Below are 20,609 nucleotides of genomic sequence, written 5' to 3'. Positions count from 1 at the left end.
AGTGTGTGTGTGTGTGTGCGAGTTCTGTGTGTGTGTGCGTGTGTGAGTTCTGTGTGTGTGTTCGAGTTCTGTGTGTGTGTGTGTGTGTGTGTGTGTGTGTGTGTGTGTGTGTGTGTGTGTGTGAGTGCGAGTGTGTGTGTGAGTTCTGTGTGTGCGAAAAGTGCGAGTGTGTGTGTGTGTGTGTGTGTGTGTGTGTGTGTGTGTGTGTGTGTGTGTGTGTGTGTGTGTGTGTGAGTTCTGTGTGTGCGAGTGTGTGTGTGTGTGTGTGTGTGTGTGTGTGTGTGTGTGTGTGTGTGTGTGTGTGTGTGTGTGTGCGCGAGTGTGTGTGTGTGCGAGTGTGTGTGTGTGTGTGTGTGTGTGTGTTTGTGTGTGTGTGGGAGTGCGAGTTCTGTGTGTGTGTGCGAGTGCGAGTGTGTGTGTGTGTGTGTGCGAGTTCTGTGTGTGTGTGCGTGTGTGAGTTCTGTGTGTGTGTTCGAGTTCTGTGTGTGTGTGTGTGTGTGTGTGTGTGTGTGTGTGTGTGTGTGTGTGTGTGTGTGTGTGTGTGTGTGTGTGTGTGTGTGCGAGTGTGTGTGTGTGTGTGCGAGTGTGTGTGGGAGTGCGAGTTCTGTGTGTGTGTGCGAGTGTGAGTTCTGTGTGTGAGTTCTGTGTGTGTGCGAGTGCGAGTGTGTGTGTGTGTGTGTGTGTGTGTGCGAGTTCTGTGTGTGTGTGCGCGAGTTCTGTGTGTGTGTGCGAGTTCTGTGTGTGCGTGCGTGCGTGCGAGCGTGCGAGCGTACCTTAACCTCTCCGTCGTTAGCGAAGTGTCCCAGAGCAGTCATGATCTTAGGCACGGCAGCCGACAGAGTCTCCTGGACAGTCTCCTCCTGTCTCTTCGTGATCCTGGTCAGACAGGGGAGGAGGTTCACCAGGTACGGTCTGGAGGAGGGAGAGGAGAGGTCAGAGACCGAGCCAGTCCTCAGCAGACCGGGTACATAACAACAGATCCTGAGTCAGTCCTCAGCAGACCGGGTACATAACAACAGATCCTGAGTCAGTCCTCAGCAGACCGGGTACATAACAACAGATCCTGAGTCAGTCCTCAGCAGACCGGGTACATAACAGAGATCCTGAGCCAGTCCTCAGCAGACCGGGTCCATAACAACAGATCCTGAGCCAGTCCTCAGCAGACCGGGTCCATAACAACAGATCCTGAGCCAGTCCTCAGCAGACCGGGTACATAACAACAGATCCTGAGTCAGTCCTCAGCAGACCGGGTACATAACAACAGATCCTGAGCCAGTCCTCAGCAGACCGGGTACATAACAACAGATTGAGTCAGTCCTCAGCAGACCGGGTACATAACAACAGATCCTGAGCCAGTCCTCAGCAGACCGGGTACATAACAACAGATCCTGAGTCAGTCCTCAGCAGACCGGGTACATAACGACAGATCCTGAGTCAGTCCTCAGCAGACCGGGAACATAACAACAGATCCTGAGCCAGTCCTCAGCAGACCGGGTACATAACAACAGATCCTGAGCCAGTCCTCAGCAGACCGGGTACATAACAACAGATCCTGAGCCAGTCCTCAGCAGACCGGGTACATAACAACAGATCCTGAGTCAGTCCTCAGCAGACCGGGAACATAACAACAGATCCTGAGCCAGTCCTCAGCAGACCGGGTACATAACAACAGATCCTGAGCCAGTCCTCAGCAGACCGGGTACATAACAACAGATCCTGAGTAAGTCCTCAGCAGACCGGGTACATAACAGATCCTGAGTCAGTCCTCAGCAGACCGGGTACATAACAACAGATCCTGAGCCAGTCCTCAGCAGACCGGGTACATAACAACAGATCCTGAGTCAGTCCTCAGCAGACCGGGTACATAACAACAGATCCTGAGCCAGTCCTCAGCAGACCGGGTACATAACAACAGATCCTGAGCCAGTCCTCAGCAGACCGGGTACATAACAACAGATCCTGAGCCAGTCCTCAGCAGACCGGGTACATAACAACAGATCCTGAGTCAGTCCTCAGCAGACCGGGTACATAACAACAGATCCTGAGCCAGTCCTCAGCAGACCGGGTACATAACAACAGATCCTGAGTCAGTCCTCAGCAGACCGGGTACATAACAACAGATCCTGAGCCAGTCCTCAGCAGACCGGGTACATAACAACAGATCCTGAGTCAGTCCTCAGCAGACCGGGTACATAACAACAGATCCTGAGCCAGTCCTCAGCAGACCGGGTACATAACAACAGATCCTGAGCCAGTCCTCAGCAGACCGGGTACATAACAACAGATCCTGAGTCAGTCCTCAGCAGACCGGGTACATAACAACAGATCCTGAGTCAGTCCTCAGCGGACCGGGTACATAACAACAGATCCTGAGCCAGTCCTCAGCAGACCGGGTCCATAACAACAGATCCTGAGCCAGTCCTCAGCAGACCGGGTCCATAACAACAGATCCTGAGCCAGTCCTCAGCAGACCGGGTACATAACAACAGATCCTGAGTCAGTCCTCAGCAGACCGGGTACATAACAACAGATCCTGAGTCAGTCCTCAGGAGACCGGGTACATAACAACAGATCCTGAGCCAGTCCTCAGCAGACCGGGTACATAACAACAGATCCTCAGCCAGTCCTCAGCAGACCGGGTACATAACAACAGATCCTGAGTCAGTCCTCAGCAGACCGGGTACATAACAACAGATCCTGAGTCAGTCCTCAGCGGACCGGGTACATAACAACAGATCCTCAGCCAGTCCTCAGCAGACCGGGTACATAACAACAGATCCTCAGCCAGTCCTCAGCAGACCGGGTACATAACAACAGATCCTGAGTCAGTCCTCAGCAGACCGGGTACATAACAACAGATCCTGAGCCAGTCCTCAGCAGACCGGGTACATAACAACAGATCCTGAGCCAGTCCTCAGCAGACCGGGTACATAACAACAGATCCTGAGCCAGTCCTCAGCAGACCGGGTACATAACAACATATCCTGAGTCAGTCCTCAGCAGACCGGGTACATAACAACAGATCCTGAGCCAGTCCTCAGCAGACCGGGTACATAACAACAGATCCTGAGTCAGTCCTCAGCAGACCGGGTACATAACAACAGATCCTGAGTCAGTCCTCAGCAGACCGGGTACATAACAACAGATCCTGAGTCAGTCCTCAGCAGACCGGGTACATAACAACAGATCCTGAGCCAGTCCTCAGCAGACCGGGTACATAACAGATCCTGAGTCAGTCCTCAGGAGACCGGGTACATAACAACAGATCCTGAGCCAGTCCTCAGCAGACCGGGTACATAACAGATCCTGAGTCAGTCCTCAGGAGACCGGGTACATAACAACAGATCCTGAGTCAGTCCTCAGCAGACCGGGTACATAACAACAGATCCTGAGTCAGTCCTCAGGAGACCGGGTACATAACAACAGATCCTGAGCCAGTCCTCAGCAGACCGGGTACATAACAACAGATCCTGAGTCAGTCCTCAGCAGACCGGGTACATAACAACAGATCCTGAGTCAGTCCTCAGGAGACCGGGTACATAACAACAGATCCTGAGTCAGTCCTCAGGAGACCGGGTACATAACAACAGATCCTGAGTCAGTCCTCAGCAGACTGGGTACATAACAACAGATCCTGAGTCAGTCCTCAGCAGACCGGGTACATAACAACAGATCCTGAGTCAGTCCTCAGCAGACCGGGTACATAACAGATCCTGAGTCAGTCCTCAGGAGACCGGGTACCCAACAGATCCTGAGCCAGTCCTCAGCAGACCGGGTACATAACAGCAGATCCTGAGTCAGTCCTCAGCAGACCGGGTACATAACAGATCCTGAGTCAGTCCTCAGCAGACCGGGTACATAACAACAGATCCTGAGTCAGTCCTCAGCAGAGTCAGTAGTACCTCATAGTATTACCCCACAGGACCAACACCTCATAGTATTACCCCACAGGACCCAACACCTCATAGTATTACCCCACAGGACCCAACACCTCATAGTATTACCCCACCTCATAGTATTACCCCACCTCATAGTATTACCCCACCTCATAGTATTACCCCACAGGACCCAACACCTCATAGTATTACCCCACAGGACCCAACACCTCATAGTATTACCCCACAGGACCCAACACCTCATAGTATTACCCCACCTCATAGTATTACCCCACCTCATAGTATTACCCCACCTCATAGTATTACCCCACCTCATAGTATTACCCCACCTCATAGTATTACCCCACAGGACCCAACACCTCATAGTATTACCCCACCTCATAGTATTACCCCACCTCATAGTATTACCCCACAGGACCCAACACCTCATAGTATTACCCCACCTCATAGTATTACCCCACCTCATAGTATTACCCCACCTCATAGTATTACCCCACAGGACCCAACACCTCATAGTATTACCCCACCTCATAGTATTACCCCACCTCATAGTATTACCCCACCTCATAGTATTACCCCACAGGACCAACACCTCATAGTATTACCCCACCTCATAGTATTACCCCACCTCATAGTATTACCCCACCTCATAGTATTACCCCACCTCATAGTATTACCCCACAGGACCCAACACCTCATAGTATTACCCCACAGGACCCAACACCTCATAGTATTACCCCACAGGACCCAACACCTCATAGTATTACCCCACCTCATAGTATTACCCCACCTCATAGTATTACCCCACCTCATAGTATTACCCCACCTCATAGTATTACCCCACCTCATAGTATTACCCCACCTCATAGTATTACCCCACAGGACCAACACCTCATAGTATTACCCCACCTCATAGTATTACCCCACCTCATAGTATTACCCCACAGGACCCAACACCTCATAGTATTACACCACCTCATAGTATTACCCCACCTCATAGTATTACCCCACAGGACCCAACACCTCATAGTATTACCCCACAGGACCCAACACCTCATAGTATTACCCCACCTCATAGTATTACCCCACCTCATAGTATTACCCCACCTCATAGTATTACCCCACAGGACCAACACCTCATAGTATTACCCCACCTCATAGTATTACCCCACCTCATAGTATTACCCCACCTCATAGTATTACCCCACCTCATAGTATTACCCCACCTCATAGTATTACCCCACCTCATAGTATTACCCCACCTCATAGTATTACCCCACCTCATAGTATTACCCCACAGGACCAACACCTCATAGTATTACCCCACCTCATAGTATTACCCCACCTCATAGTATTACCCCACCTCATAGTATTACCCCACCTCATAGTATTACCCCACAGGACCCAACACCTCATAGTATTGCCCCACCTCATAGTATTACCCCACCTCATAGTATTACCCCACCTCATAGTATTACCCCACAGGACCCAACACCTCATAGTATTACCCCACAGGACCCAACACCTCATAGTATTACCCCACAGGACCCAACACCTCATAGTATTACCCCACCTCATAGTATTACCCCACAGGACCCAACACCTCATAGTATTACCCCACAGGACCCAACACCTCATAGTATTACCCCACCTCATAGTATTACCCCACCTCATAGTATTACCCCACCTCATAGTATTACCCCACCTCATAGTATTACCCCACAGGACCCAACACCTCATAGTATTACCCCACAGGACCCAACACCTCATAGTATTACCCCACAGGACCCAACACCTCATAGTATTACCCCACCTCATAGTATTACCCCACCTCATAGTATTACCCCACCTCATAGTATTACCCCACCTCATAGTATTACCCCACAGGACCCAACACCTCATAGTATTACCCCACCTCATAGTATTACCCCACCTCATAGTATTACCCCACCTCATAGTATTACCCCACCTCATAGTATTACCCCACAGGACCAACACCTCATAGTATTACCCCACCTCATAGTATTACCCCACCTCATAGTATTACCCCACAGGACCCAACACCTCATAGTATTACCCCACCTCATAGTATTACCCCACCTCATAGTATTACCCCACCTCATAGTATTACCCCACCTCATAGTATTACCCCACAGGACCAACACCTCATAGTATTACCCCCAACACCTCATAGTATTACCCCACCTCATAGTATTACCCCACAGGACCCAACACCTCATAGTATTACCCCACCTCATAATATTACCCCACCTCATAGTATTACCCCACAGGACCAACACCTCATAGTATTACCCCACCTCATAGTATTACCCCACCTCATAGTATTACCCCACCTCATAGTATTACCCCACAGGACCCAACACCTCATAGTATTACCCCACAGGACCCAACACCTCATAGTATTACCCCACCTCATAGTATTACCCCACCTCATAGTATTACCCCACAGGACCTCATAGTATTACCCCACCTCATAGTATTACCCCACCTCATAGTATTACCCCACCTCATAGTATTACCCCACCTCATAGTATTACCCCACCTCATAGTATTACCCCACCTCATAGTATTACCCCACCTCATAGTATTACCCCACCTCATAGTATTACCCCACAGGACCAACACCTCATAGTATTACCCCACCTCATAGTATTACCCCACCTCATAGTATTACCCCACCTCATAGTATTACCCCACAGGACCCAACACCTCATAGTATTACCCCACCTCATAGTATTACCCCACCTCATAGTATTACCCCACAGGACCAGCACCTCATAGTATTACCCCACAGGACCCAACACCTCATAGTATTACCCCACAGGACCAGCACCTCATAGTATTACCCCACCTCATAGTATTACCCCACCTCATAGTATTACCCCACCTCATAGTATTACCCCACAGGACCCAACACCTCATAGTATTACCCCACAGGACCCAACACCTCATAGTATTACCCCACCTCATAGTATTACCCCACCTCATAGTATTACCCCACCTCATAGTATTACCCCACCTCATAGTATTACCCCACAGGACCCAACACCTCATAGTATTACCCCACAGGACCCAACACCTCATAGTATTACCCCACAGGACCCAACACCTCATAGTATTACCCCACAGGACCCAACACCTCATAGTATTACCCCACAGGACCCAACACCTCATAGTATTACCCCACAGGACCCAACACCTCATAGTATTACCCCACCTCATAGTATTACCCCACCTCATAGTATTACCCCACCTCATAGTATTACCCCACAGGACCCAACACCTCATAGTATTACCCCACCTCATAGTATTACCCCACCTCATAGTATTACCCCACAGGACCCAACACCTCATAGTATTACCCCACCTCATAGTATTACCCCACAGGACCAACACCTCATAGTATTACCCCACCTCATAGTATTACCCCACCTCATAGTATTACCCCACAGGACCCAACACCTCATAGTATTACCCCACCTCATAGTATTACCCCACAGGACCCAACACCTCATAGTATTACCCCACAGGACCCAACACCTCATAGTATTACCCCACCTCATAGTATTACCCCACCTCATAGTATTACCCCACCTCATAGTATTACCCCACCTCATAGTATTACCCCACCTCATAGTATTACCCCACCTCATAGTATTACCCCACCTCATAGTATTACCCCACCTCATAGTATTACCCCACAGGACCCAACACCTCATAGTATTACCCCACCTCATAGTATTACCCCACAGGACCCAACACCTCATAGTATTACCCCACCTCATAGTATTACCCCACAGGACCCAACACCTCATAGTATTACCCCACCTCATAGTATTACCCCACCTCATAGTATTACCCCACCTCATAGTATTACCCCACAGGACCCAACACCTCATAGTATTACCCCACCTCATAGTATTACCCCACCTCATAGTATTACCCCACAGGACCCAACACCTCATAGTATTACCCCACAGGACCCAACACCTCATAGTATTACCCCACCTCATAGTATTACCCCACAGGACCCAACACCTCATAGTATTAGCCCACCTCATAGTATTACCCCACAGGACCCAACACCTCATAGTATTACCCCACAGGACCCAACACCTCATAGTATTACCCCACAGGACCAGCACCTCATAGTATTACCCCACAGGACCCAACACCTCATAGTATTACCCTACAGGACCCAACACCTCATAGTATTACCCCACAGGACCCAACACCTCATAGTATTACCCCACAGGACCCAACACCTCATAGTATTACCCCACAGGACCAGCACCTCATAGTATTACCCCACAGGACCCAACACCTCATAGAATTACCCCACAGGACCCAACACCTCATAGTATTACCCCACCTCATAGTATTACCCCACCTCATAGTATTACCCCACCTCATAGTATTACCCCACAGGACCAGCACCTCATAGTATTACCCCACAGGACCCAACACCTCATAGTATTACCCCACCTCATAGTATTACCCCACCTCATAGTATTACCCCACAGGACCCAACACCTCATAGTATTACCCTACAGGACCCAACACCTCATAGTATTACCCCACAGGACCCAACACCTCATAGTATTACCCCACAGGACCCAACACCTCATAGTATTACCCCACAGGACCAGCACCTCATAGTATTACCCCACAGGACCCAACACCTCATAGAATTACCCCACAGGACCCAACACCTCATAGTATTACCCCACCTCATAGTATTACCCCACCTCATAGTATTACCCCACCTCATAGTATTACCCCACAGGACCAGCACCTCATAGTATTACCCCACAGGACCCAACACCTCATAGTATTACCCCACAGGACCAGCACCTCATAGTATTACCCCACCTCATAGTATTACCCCACAGGACCCAACACCTCATAGTATTGCCCCACCTCATAGTATTACCCCACCTCATAGTATTACCCCACCTCATAGTATTACCCCACCTCATAGTATTACCCCACAGGACAAAAATGCTGTTTAGACCAGTGGGTATAAATCCAGTCTAAATGCTGTTTAGACCAGTGTGTATAAATCCAGTCTAAGTGCTGTTTAGACCAGTGTGTATAAATCCAGTCTAAATGCTGTTTAGACCAGTGTGTATAAATCCAGTCTAAATGCTGTTTAGACCAGTGTGTATAAATCCAGTCTAAATGCTGTTTAGACCAGAGTGTATAAATCCAGTCTAAATGCTGTTTAGACCAGAGTGTATAAATCCAGTCTAAATGCTGTTTAGACCAGTGGGTATGAATCCAGTCTAAATGCTGTTTAGACCAGTGGGTATGAATCCAGTCTAAATGCTGTTTAGACCAGTGTGTATAAATCCAGTCTAAATGCTGTTTAGACCAGTGTGTATAAATCCAGTCTAAATGCTGTTTAGACCAGTGGGTATGAATCCAGTCTAAATGCATTCTATAAATACATTTAAAGTATGACATGCAGCATACTGCGTCTACTCAGGTGTGTGTGTGTGTGTGTGTGTGTGTGTGTGTGTGTGTGTGTGTGTGTGTGTGTGTGTGTGTGTGTGTGTGTGTGTGTGTGTGTGTGTGTGTGTGTGTGTGTGTGTGTGTGTGTGTGTGTGTGTGTGTGTGTGTCCTACCTGCATTTCTGTGGTCTGACGAGGTGTGCTAGCTCAGCGAACCTCCAGAGAGCAGCCCTCAGGCTCCGAGAGGCACCGTTCTAACAGAGAGATACACACACACACCTTCATCATCATCTTCATCATCTTCATCATCAACATGTCCATCATCATCAACGTGAACATTACCATCCTGATATTTTCCCTCGTCATCATAACCAAAACCACCACAGTCAATCACAATTAACATTTGTCATAATATTCGTCTTACTCTTCATCATCATCATCATCATCAGTTACCACATCGGTCCATTGAGGATCAGTGAACAGGACTCCATAACGACAGGACTCCATAACGACAGGACTCCATAACGACAGGACTCCATAACGACAGGACTCCATAACGACAGGACTCCATAACGACAGGACTCCATAACGACAGGACTCCAACTTTATCGACAAACTCCATAATTTCTTTGACAGGACTCCATCTGGGCAGAGGACTCAGCGCCTGATAACAACAGAGGACTCCATAACAACAGAGGACTCCATAACAACAGAGGACTCCATAACAACAGAGGACTCCATAACAACAGAGGACTCCATAACAACAGGACTCCATAGACGAGAGGACTTAGATAACGACAGGACTCCATAACAACAGGACTCCATAACAACAGGACTCCATAACAACAGGACTCCATAACAACAGGAATTAGATAACAACAACAACAACTTTATCTACAAACCTTTTTAATTTCTTTGTAGAGCTCCAGCTGCAGTCTGGGCAGGTTGGAGTCCATCAGCGCCTGATAGAGAGAGACAGAGAGACGTAAAACTACAACCTGACAGAACTAGATAGAGAGAACTAGATAGAGAGAAAGAGAGAACTAGATAGAGAGAAAGAGAGAACTAGATAGAGAGAAAGAGAGAACTAGATAGAGAGAAAGAGAGAACTAGATAGAGAGAACTAGACAGATAGAAAAAGAGAGAACTAGATAGAGAGAAAGAGAGAACTAGATAGAGAGAAATAGATAGAGAACTAGATAGAGAGAAAGAGAGAACTAGATAGAGAGAAAGAGAGAACTAGATAGAGAGAAAGAGAGAACTAGATAGAGAGAAAGAGAGAACTAGATAGAGAGAACTAGACAGAGAAAAAGAGAGAACTAGATAGAGAGAAAGAGAGAACTAGATAGAGAGAAAGAGAGAACTAGATAGAGAGAAATAGAGAACTAGATAGAGAGAAAGAGAGAACTAGATAGAGAGAAATAGAGAACTAGATAGAGAGAAAGAGAGAACTAGATAGAGAGAAAGAGAGAACTAGACAGAGAAAAAGAGAGAACTAGATAGAGAGAAAGAGAGAACTAGATAGAGAGAAAGAGAGAACTAGATAGAGAGAACTAGATAGAGAGAAAGAGAGAACTAGATAGAGAGAAAGAGAGAACTAGATAGAGAGAAAGAGAGAACTAGATAGAGAGAAAGAGAGAACTAGATAGAGAGAACTAGATAGAGAGAAAGAGAGAACTAGATAGAGAGAAAGAGAGAACTAGATAGAGAAAGAGAGAGAACTAGATAGAGAATTAGTTAGACCGAACGAGAGAGAACTAGATAGAGAATTAGTTAGAGCGAACGAGAGAGAACTAGATAGAGAGAAAGAGAGAGAACTAGATAGAGAATTAGTTAGAGCGAATGAGAGAGAACTAGATAGAGAAAGAGAGCCATAACATATAGGTCTGAGGAGAGCAGAAGATGGGGTCCTCACTCACTTTGATGATTTTGTTCAGGCACTCATCTGCCACCATCCTGACGTCCGACTCTCTGTCGTCGCTGCACAGCAAGAACATCTCCATGGCGATGCCCAGAAGCTTCTGGAACTCCGGAGACGTTCTAATCCCACAGCCATAGAGACAAGAGAGGAACTGTCATTAAACACACACTCATTCTGATACCCCCTCACACACCTCATTCTGACCCCCTCACCCACCTCATTCTGATACCCCCTCACACACCTCATTCTGATACCCCCCTCACACACCTCATTCTGATACACCCCTCACACACCTCATTATGATACCCCCTCACACACCTCATTCTGATACCCCCCTCACCCACCTCATTCTGATACCCCCCTCACACACCTCATTCTGACCCCCTCACCCACCTCATTCTGACCCCCTCACACACCTCATTCTGATACCCCCTCACACACCTCATTCTGATACACCCCCTCACACACCTCATTCTGATACCCCCCTCACACACCTCATTCTGATACCCCCCTCACACACCTCATTCTGACCCCCCAAGACACACCTCATTCTGATACCCCCTCACCCACCTCATTCTGATACCCCCCTCACACACCTCATTCTGACCCCCCTCACCCACCTCATTCTGATACCCCCTCACACACCTCATTCTGATACCCCCTCACCCACCTCATTCTGATACCCCCTCACACACCTCATTCTGACCCCCTCACCCACCTCATTCTGATACCCCCATCACACACCTCATTCTGATACCCCCTCACACACCTCATTCTGATACACCCCTCACACACACTCATTCTGATACCCCCCTCACACACCTCATTCTGATACCCCCTCACACACCTCATTCTGATACCCCCTCACACACCTCATTCTGATACCCCCTCACACACCTCATTCTGATACCCCCTCACACACCTCATTCTGATACCCCCTCACACACCTCATTCTGACCCCCCACCCACACCTCATTCTGATACCCCCCTCACACACCTCATTCTGATACCCCCTCACACACCTCATTCTGATACCCCCCACACACACCTCATTCTGATACACCCCCTCACACACCTCATTATGATACCCCCTCACCCACCTCATTCTGATATCCTCCCTCACACACCTCATTCTGATACCCCCTCACACACCTCATTCTGATACCCCCCTCACACACCTCATTCTGATACCCCCCTCACACACACCTCATTCTGATACCCCCCTCACACACCTCATTCTGATACCCCCCTCACACACCTCATTCTGATACCCCCTCACACACCTCATTCTGATACCCCCCTCACACACCTCATTCTGATACCCCCTCACCCACCTCATTCTGATACCCCCTCACCCACCTCATTCTGATATCCTCCTCACACACACCTCATTCTGATACCCCCCTCACACACCTCATTCTGATACCCCCTCACACACACCTCATTCTGATACCCCCCCTCCACACACCTCATTCTGATACCCCCCCCACCCACCTCATTCTGATACCCCCCTCACACACTCATTCTGATACCCCCCCCACACACACCTCATTCTGATACCCCCCTCACACACCTCATTCTGATACCCCCTCCACACACCTCATTCTGATACCCCCCTCACCCACCTCATTCTGATACCCCCTCCCACACACCTCATTCTGATACCCCCTCACCACACCTCATTCTGATATCCTCCTCACACACACCTCATTCTGATACCCCCCTCACACACCTCATTCTGATACCCCCCTCACACACCTCATTCTGATACCCCCTCACCCACCTCATTCTGATACCCCCTCCACACACCTCATTCTGATACCCCCTCCACACACACTCATTCTGATACCCCCTCACACCACCTCATTCTGATACCCCCCACACACACCTCATTCTGATACCCCCCTCCACACACCTCATTCTGATACCCCCCTCCACACACCTCATTCTGATACCCCCTCCACCACACCTCGTTCTGATATCCTCCTCACACACCTCATTCTGATATCCCCTCCACACACACCTCATTCTGATACCCCCCTCACACACACCTCATTCTGATACCCCCTCCACACACCTCATTCTGATATCCTCCCTCACACACCTCATTCTGATACCCCCTCCACACACCTCATTCTGATAACCCCCTCACACACCTCATTCTGATAACCCCCTCCACACACCTCATTCTGATACCCCCCACACACACCTCATTCTGATAACCCCCCTCACACACCTCATTCTGATACCCCCTCCACACACCTCATTCTGATATCCTCCCTCACACACCTCATTCTGATACCCCCTCACACACCTCATTCTGATACCCCCTCCACACACCTCATTCTGATACCCCCTCACACACCTCATTCTGATATCCCCCTCACACACCCTCATTCTGATACCCCCCCTCCACACACCTCATTCTGATACCCCCTCCACACACCTCATTCTGATACCCCCCTCCACACACACCTCATTCTGATATCCCCCTCACACACCTCATTCTGATACCCCCCTCACACACCTCATTCTGATACCCCCTCACACACCTCATTCTGATACCCCCTCCACACACCTCATTCTGATACCCCCTCACACACCTCATTCTGATACCCCCCTCACACACCTCATTCTGATACCCCCTCCACACACCTCATTCTGATACCCCCTCACACACCTCATTCTGATACCCCCTCACACACCCTCATTCTGATACCCCCTCACACACCTCATTCTGATACCCCCTCCACACACCTCATTCTGATATCCTCCCTCCACACACACCTCATTCTGATACCCCCTCCACACACACCTCATTCTGATACCCCCTCCACACACCTCATTCTGATACCCCCCTCACACACACCTCATTCTGATACCCCCTCCACACACCTCATTCTGATACCCCCCTCCACACACACCTCATTCTGATATCCCCCTCCACACACACCTCATTCTGATACCCCCTCCTCACCACCTCATTCTGATACCCCCCTCACACACACCTCATTCTGATACCCCCCTCACACACCTCATTCTGATACCCCCTCACACACCTCATTCTGATATCCTCCTCACACACCTCATTCTGATACCCCCTCACACACCTCATTCTGATACCCCCCTCCACACACCTCATTCTGATACCCCCCACACACACCTCATTCTGATATCCTCCCCCTCACACACCTCATTCTGATATATATATATACCTTATTTAGAGACGCTTTTATCCAAAGCGACTTACAGTCATGTGTGCATACATTCTACGTATGGGTGGTCCCGGGGATCAACACACCCCTGGCGTCTGATAGCGCCATGCTCTACCAACTGAGCTACAGAAGGACCACGATATCCCCCTCACACCTCATTCTGATACCCCCTCACACACCTCATTCTGATACCCCCTCCACACACACCTCATTCTGATAACCCCCTCACACACCTCATTCTGATACCCCCTCACACACCTCGCTCTGATACCCCCTCACACACCTCATTCTGATAACCCCTCACACACCTCATTCTGATACCCCCTCACACACCTCATTCTGATACCCCCCTCACACACCTCATTCTGATAACCCCTCACCCACCTCATTCTGATACCCCCCACACACACCTCATTCTGATACCCCCCTCACACACCCTCATTCTGACCCCCCTCACCCACCTCATTCTGATATCCCCCTCACACACCTCATTCTGATACCCCCTCACACACCTCATTCTGATACCCCCCCCACACACCTCATTCTGATACCCCCATCACACACCTCATTCTGATACCCCCCTCACCCACCTCATTCTGATACCCCCTCACCCACCTCATTCTGATACCCCCTCACCCACCTCATTCTGATACCCCCCTCACCCACCTCTCATTCTGATACCCCACCACACACACATCATTCTGATACACCCCCTCACACACCTCATTCTGATACCCTCCTCCACACACACCTCATTCTGATACCCCCCTCCACACACACCTCATTCTAATACCCCCTCCACACACACCTCATTCTGATACCCCTCCTCCACACACACCTCATTCTGATACCCCTCCTCCACACACACCTCATTCTGATACCCCTCCCTCCACACACACCTCATTCTGATACCCCCTCCACACACCTCATTCTGATACCCCTCCTCCACACACACCTCATTCTAATACCCCCTCACCCACCTCAACTGATACCCCATAACACATCATTCTGATACACCCCTTCACACACCTCGTTCTGATACCCCTCCTCCACACACACCTCATTCTGATACCCCTCACAACCACCTCATTCTGATACCCCCCTCACACACCTCATTCTGATACCCCTCCAACACATACCAATAAATTCTGATACCCCCTCCACACATACCATAATTCTGATACCCCCCCCTCCACATATACCTCATAAATCTGATACCCCCCTCCACACACAACCATAAATTCTGATACCCCCTCCACACATAACCATAAATATACTGATATCCCCTCCACACATACCATAAATATCTGATATCCCTGCTCCACATATACCTCATTCTGATACCCCCTCCACATATACCCATAAATTCTGATACCCCCTCTCCACACATACCTAAATTCTGATCCCCCTCCACACATAACCTAATTCTGATACCCCCTCACCCACCTCATGATGTAAAATAAATATACTGTATCCCCCTGATCAACATATAGCCATAAATATACTGTATCCCTGATCAACATATAACCATAAATATACTGTATCCCTGGTCAACATATAACCATAAATATACTGTATCCTAAACCCTGATCAACATATAACCATAAATATACTGTATCCCTGATCAACATATAACCATAAATATACTGTATCCCTGATCAACATATAACCATAAATATACTGTATCCTAAACCCTGATCAACATATAACCATAAATATACTGTATCCCTGATCAACATATAACCATAAATATACTGTATCCCTGATCAGCATATAACCATAAATATACTGTATCCCTGATCAACATATAACCATAAATATACTGTATCCCTGATCAACATATAACCATAAATATACTGTATCCTAAACCCTGATCAACATATAACCATAAATATACTGTATCCTAAACCCTGATCAACATATAGCCATAAATATACTGTATCCCTGATCAACATATAGCCATAAATATACTGTATCCTAAACCCTGATCAACATATAACCATAAATATACTGTATCCCTGATCAACATATAACCATAAATATACTGTATCCTAAACCCTGATCAACATATAACCATAAATATACTGTATCCCTGATCAACATATAGCCATAAATATACTGTATCCCTGATCAACATATAACCATAAATATACTGTATCCCTGATCAACATATAGCCATAAATATACTGTATCCCTGATCAACATATAACCATAAATATACTGTATCCCTGATCAACATATAACCATAAATATACTGTATCCCTGATCAACATATAACCATAAATATACTGAATCCCCCTGATCAACATATAACCATAAATATACTGTATCCCTGATCAACATATAACCATAAATATACTGTATCCTAAACCCTGATCAACATATAACCATAAATATACTGTATCCCTGATCAACATATAACCATAAATATACTGTATCCCTGATCAACATATAACCATAAATATACTGTATCCTAAACCCTGATCAACATATAACCATAAATATACTGTATCCCTGATCAACATATAACCATAAATATACTGTATCCTAAACCCTGATCAACATATAACCATAAATATACTGTATCCCTGATCAACATATAACCATAAATATACTGTATCCCTGATCAACATATAACCATAAATATACTGTATCCTAAACCCTGATCAACATATAGCCATAAATATACTGTATCCCTGATCAACATATAACCATAAATATACTGTATCCCTGATCAACATATAGCCATAAATATACTGTATCCCTGATCAACATATAACCATAAATATACTGTATCCCTGATCAACATATAGCCATAAATATACTGTATCCTAAACCCTGATCAACATATAACCATAAATATACTGTATCCCTGATCAACATATAGCCATAAATATACTGTATCCCTGATCAACATATAACCATAAATATACTGTATCCCTGATCAACATATAGCCATAAATATACTGTATCCCTGATCAACATATAACCATAAATATACTGTATCCCTGATCAACATATAACCATAAATATACTGTATCCCTGATCAACATATAACCATAAATATACTGTATCCTAAACCCTGATCAACATATAACCATAAATATACTGTATCCCTGATCAACATATAACCATAAATATACTGTATCCCTGATCAACATATAACCATAAATATACTGTATCCCTGATCAACATATAACCATAAATATACTGTATCCCTGATCAACATATAACCATAAATATACTGTATCCTAAACCCTGATCAACATATAACCATAAATATACTGTATCACTGATCAACATATAGCCATAAATATACTGTATCCCTGATCAACATATAGCCATAAATATACTGTATCCCTGATCAACATATAACCATAAATATACTGTATCCCTGATCAACATATAACCATAAATATACTGTATCCCTGATCAACATATAACCATAAATATACTGTATCCTAAACCCTGATCAACATATAGCCATAAATATACTGTATCCCTGATCAGCATATAGCCATAAATATACTGTATCCCTGATCAACATATAACCATAAATATACTGTATCCTAAACCCTGATCAGCATATAACCATAAATATACTGTATCCCTGATCAACATATAACCATAAATATACTGTATCCCTGATCAACATATAACCATAAATATACTGTATCCCTGATCAACATATAGCCATAAATATACTGTATCCCTGATCAACATATAACCATAAATATACTGTATCCCTGATCAACATATAACCATAAATATACTGTATCCCTGATCAACATATAACCATAAATATACTGTATCCTAAACCCTGATCAACATATAACCATAAATATACTGTATCCTAAACCCTGATCAACATATAACCATAAATATACTGTATCCCTGATCAACATATAGCCATAAATATACTGTATCCTAAACCCTGATCAACATATAACCATAAATATACTGTATCCCTGATCAACATATAACCATAAATATACTGTATCCCTGATCAACATATAACCATAAATATACTGTATCCTAAACCCTGATCAACATATAGCCATAAATATACTGTATCCCTGATCAACATATAACCATAAATATACTGTATCCCTGATCAACATATAACCATAAATATACTGTATCCCTGATCAACATATAACCATAAATATACTGTATCCCTGATCAACATATAACCATAAATATACTGTATCCCTGATCAACATATAACCATAAATATACTGTATCCTAAACCCTGATCAACATATAACCATAAATATACTGTATCCTAAACCCTGATCAACATATAACCATAAATATACTGTATCCTAAACCCTGATCAACATATAACCATAAATATACTGTATCCTAAACCCTGATCAACATATAACCATAAATATACTGTATCCTAAACCCTGATCAACATATAACCATAAATATACTGTATCCCTGATCAACATATAACCATAAATATACTGTATCCCTGATCAACATATAACCATAAATATACTGTATCCTAAACCCTGATCAGCATATAACCATAAATATACTGTATCCTAAACCCTGATCAACATATAACCATAAATATACTGTATCCTAAACCCTGATCAACATATAACCATAAATATACTGTATCCTAAACCCTGATCAACATATAACCATAAATATACTGTATCCCTGATCAACATATAACCATAAATATACTGTATCCTAAACCCTGATCAACATATAACCATAAATATACTGTATCCCTGATCAACATATAACCATAAATATACTGTATCCCTGATCAACATATAACCATAAATATACTGTATCCCTGATCAACATATAACCATAAATATACTGTATCCCTGATCAACATATAACCATAAATATACTGTATCCCTGATCAACATATAACCATAAATATACTGTATCCTAAACCCTGATCAACATATAGCCATAAATATACTGTATCCCTGATCAACATATAACCATAAATATACTGAATCCCTGATCAGCATATAACCATAAATATACTGTATCCCTGATCAACATATAACCATAAATATACTGTATCCCTGATCAACATATAACCATAAATATACTGTATCCCTGATCAACATATAGCCATAAATATACTGTGTCCCTGATCAACATATAACCATAAATATACTGTATCCCTGATCAACATATAACCATAAATATACTGTATCCCTGATCAACATATAACCATAAATATACTGTATCCCTGATCAACATATAACCATAAATATACTGTATCCCTGATCAACATATAACCATAAATATACTGTATCCCTGATCAACATATAACCATAAATATACTGTATCCCTGATCAACATATAGCCATAAATATACTGTATCCCTGATCAACATATAACCATAAATATACTGTATCCCTGATCAACATATAACCATAAATATACTGTATCCCTGATCAGCATATAACCATAAATATACTGTATCCCTGATCAACATATAGCCATAAATATACTGTATCCCTGATCAACATATAGCCATAAATATACTGTATCCCTGATCAACATATAGCCATAAATATACTGTATCCCTGATCAACATATAACCATAAATATACTGTATCCCTGATCAACATATAGCCATAAATATACTGTATCCCTGATCAACATATAACCATAAATATACTGTATCCCTGATCAACATATAACCATAAATATACTGTATCCCTGATCAACATATAACCATAAATATACTGTATCACTGATCAGCATATAACCATAAATATACTGTATCCCTGATCAACATATAACCATAAATATACTGTATCCTAAACCCTGATCAACATATAACCATAAATATACTGTATCCTGATAAACCCTGATCAACATAATGTATCCCCGATCAACATATAACCATAAATATACTGTATCCCTGATCAACATATAACCATAAATATACTGTATCCCTGATCAACATATAACCATAAATATACTGTATCCCTGATCAACATATAACCATAAATATACTGTATCCCTGATCAACATATAACCATAAATATACTGTATCCCTGATCAACATATAACCATAAATATACTGTATCCCTGATCAACATATAGCCATAAA

General features: G+C 44.9%; 1 protein-coding gene across 4 annotated transcripts in view; it reads right to left on the bottom strand.

Moving 5' to 3' along the window:
- Positions 1-20,609, bottom strand: part of LOC127924800 (huntingtin-like) — a 43,162-nt gene that overhangs the window by 17,463 nt on the left and 5,090 nt on the right. For 3 of the 4 annotated variants that reach the window (XR_008118872.1, XM_052509431.1, XM_052509433.1), the window contains exons 3-6: positions 11,290-11,423; positions 10,273-10,332; positions 9,545-9,624; positions 774-912 (exon numbers count right to left, since the gene is read on the bottom strand). Coding sequence is in view for 3 of the 4 variants with exons in the window: in XM_052509431.1 (XP_052365391.1) it covers positions 774-912; positions 9,545-9,624; positions 10,273-10,332; positions 11,290-11,423 (413 nt within the window). In the remaining variant the exon portion in view is untranslated. The remainder of the gene's footprint in view (positions 1-773; positions 913-9,544; positions 9,625-10,272; positions 10,333-11,289; positions 11,424-20,609) is intronic. The other variant, XM_052509432.1, reaches the window with a different exon arrangement.

Source organism: Oncorhynchus keta, unplaced genomic scaffold (genome assembly GCF_023373465.1).
Source record: "Oncorhynchus keta strain PuntledgeMale-10-30-2019 unplaced genomic scaffold, Oket_V2 Un_contig_4568_pilon_pilon, whole genome shotgun sequence".
Classification (NCBI taxonomy): domain Eukaryota; kingdom Metazoa; phylum Chordata; class Actinopteri; order Salmoniformes; family Salmonidae; genus Oncorhynchus; species Oncorhynchus keta.
Note: the sequence above shows the minus strand (reverse complement) of the source record. Positions and strands in the feature narration are given on the sequence as shown.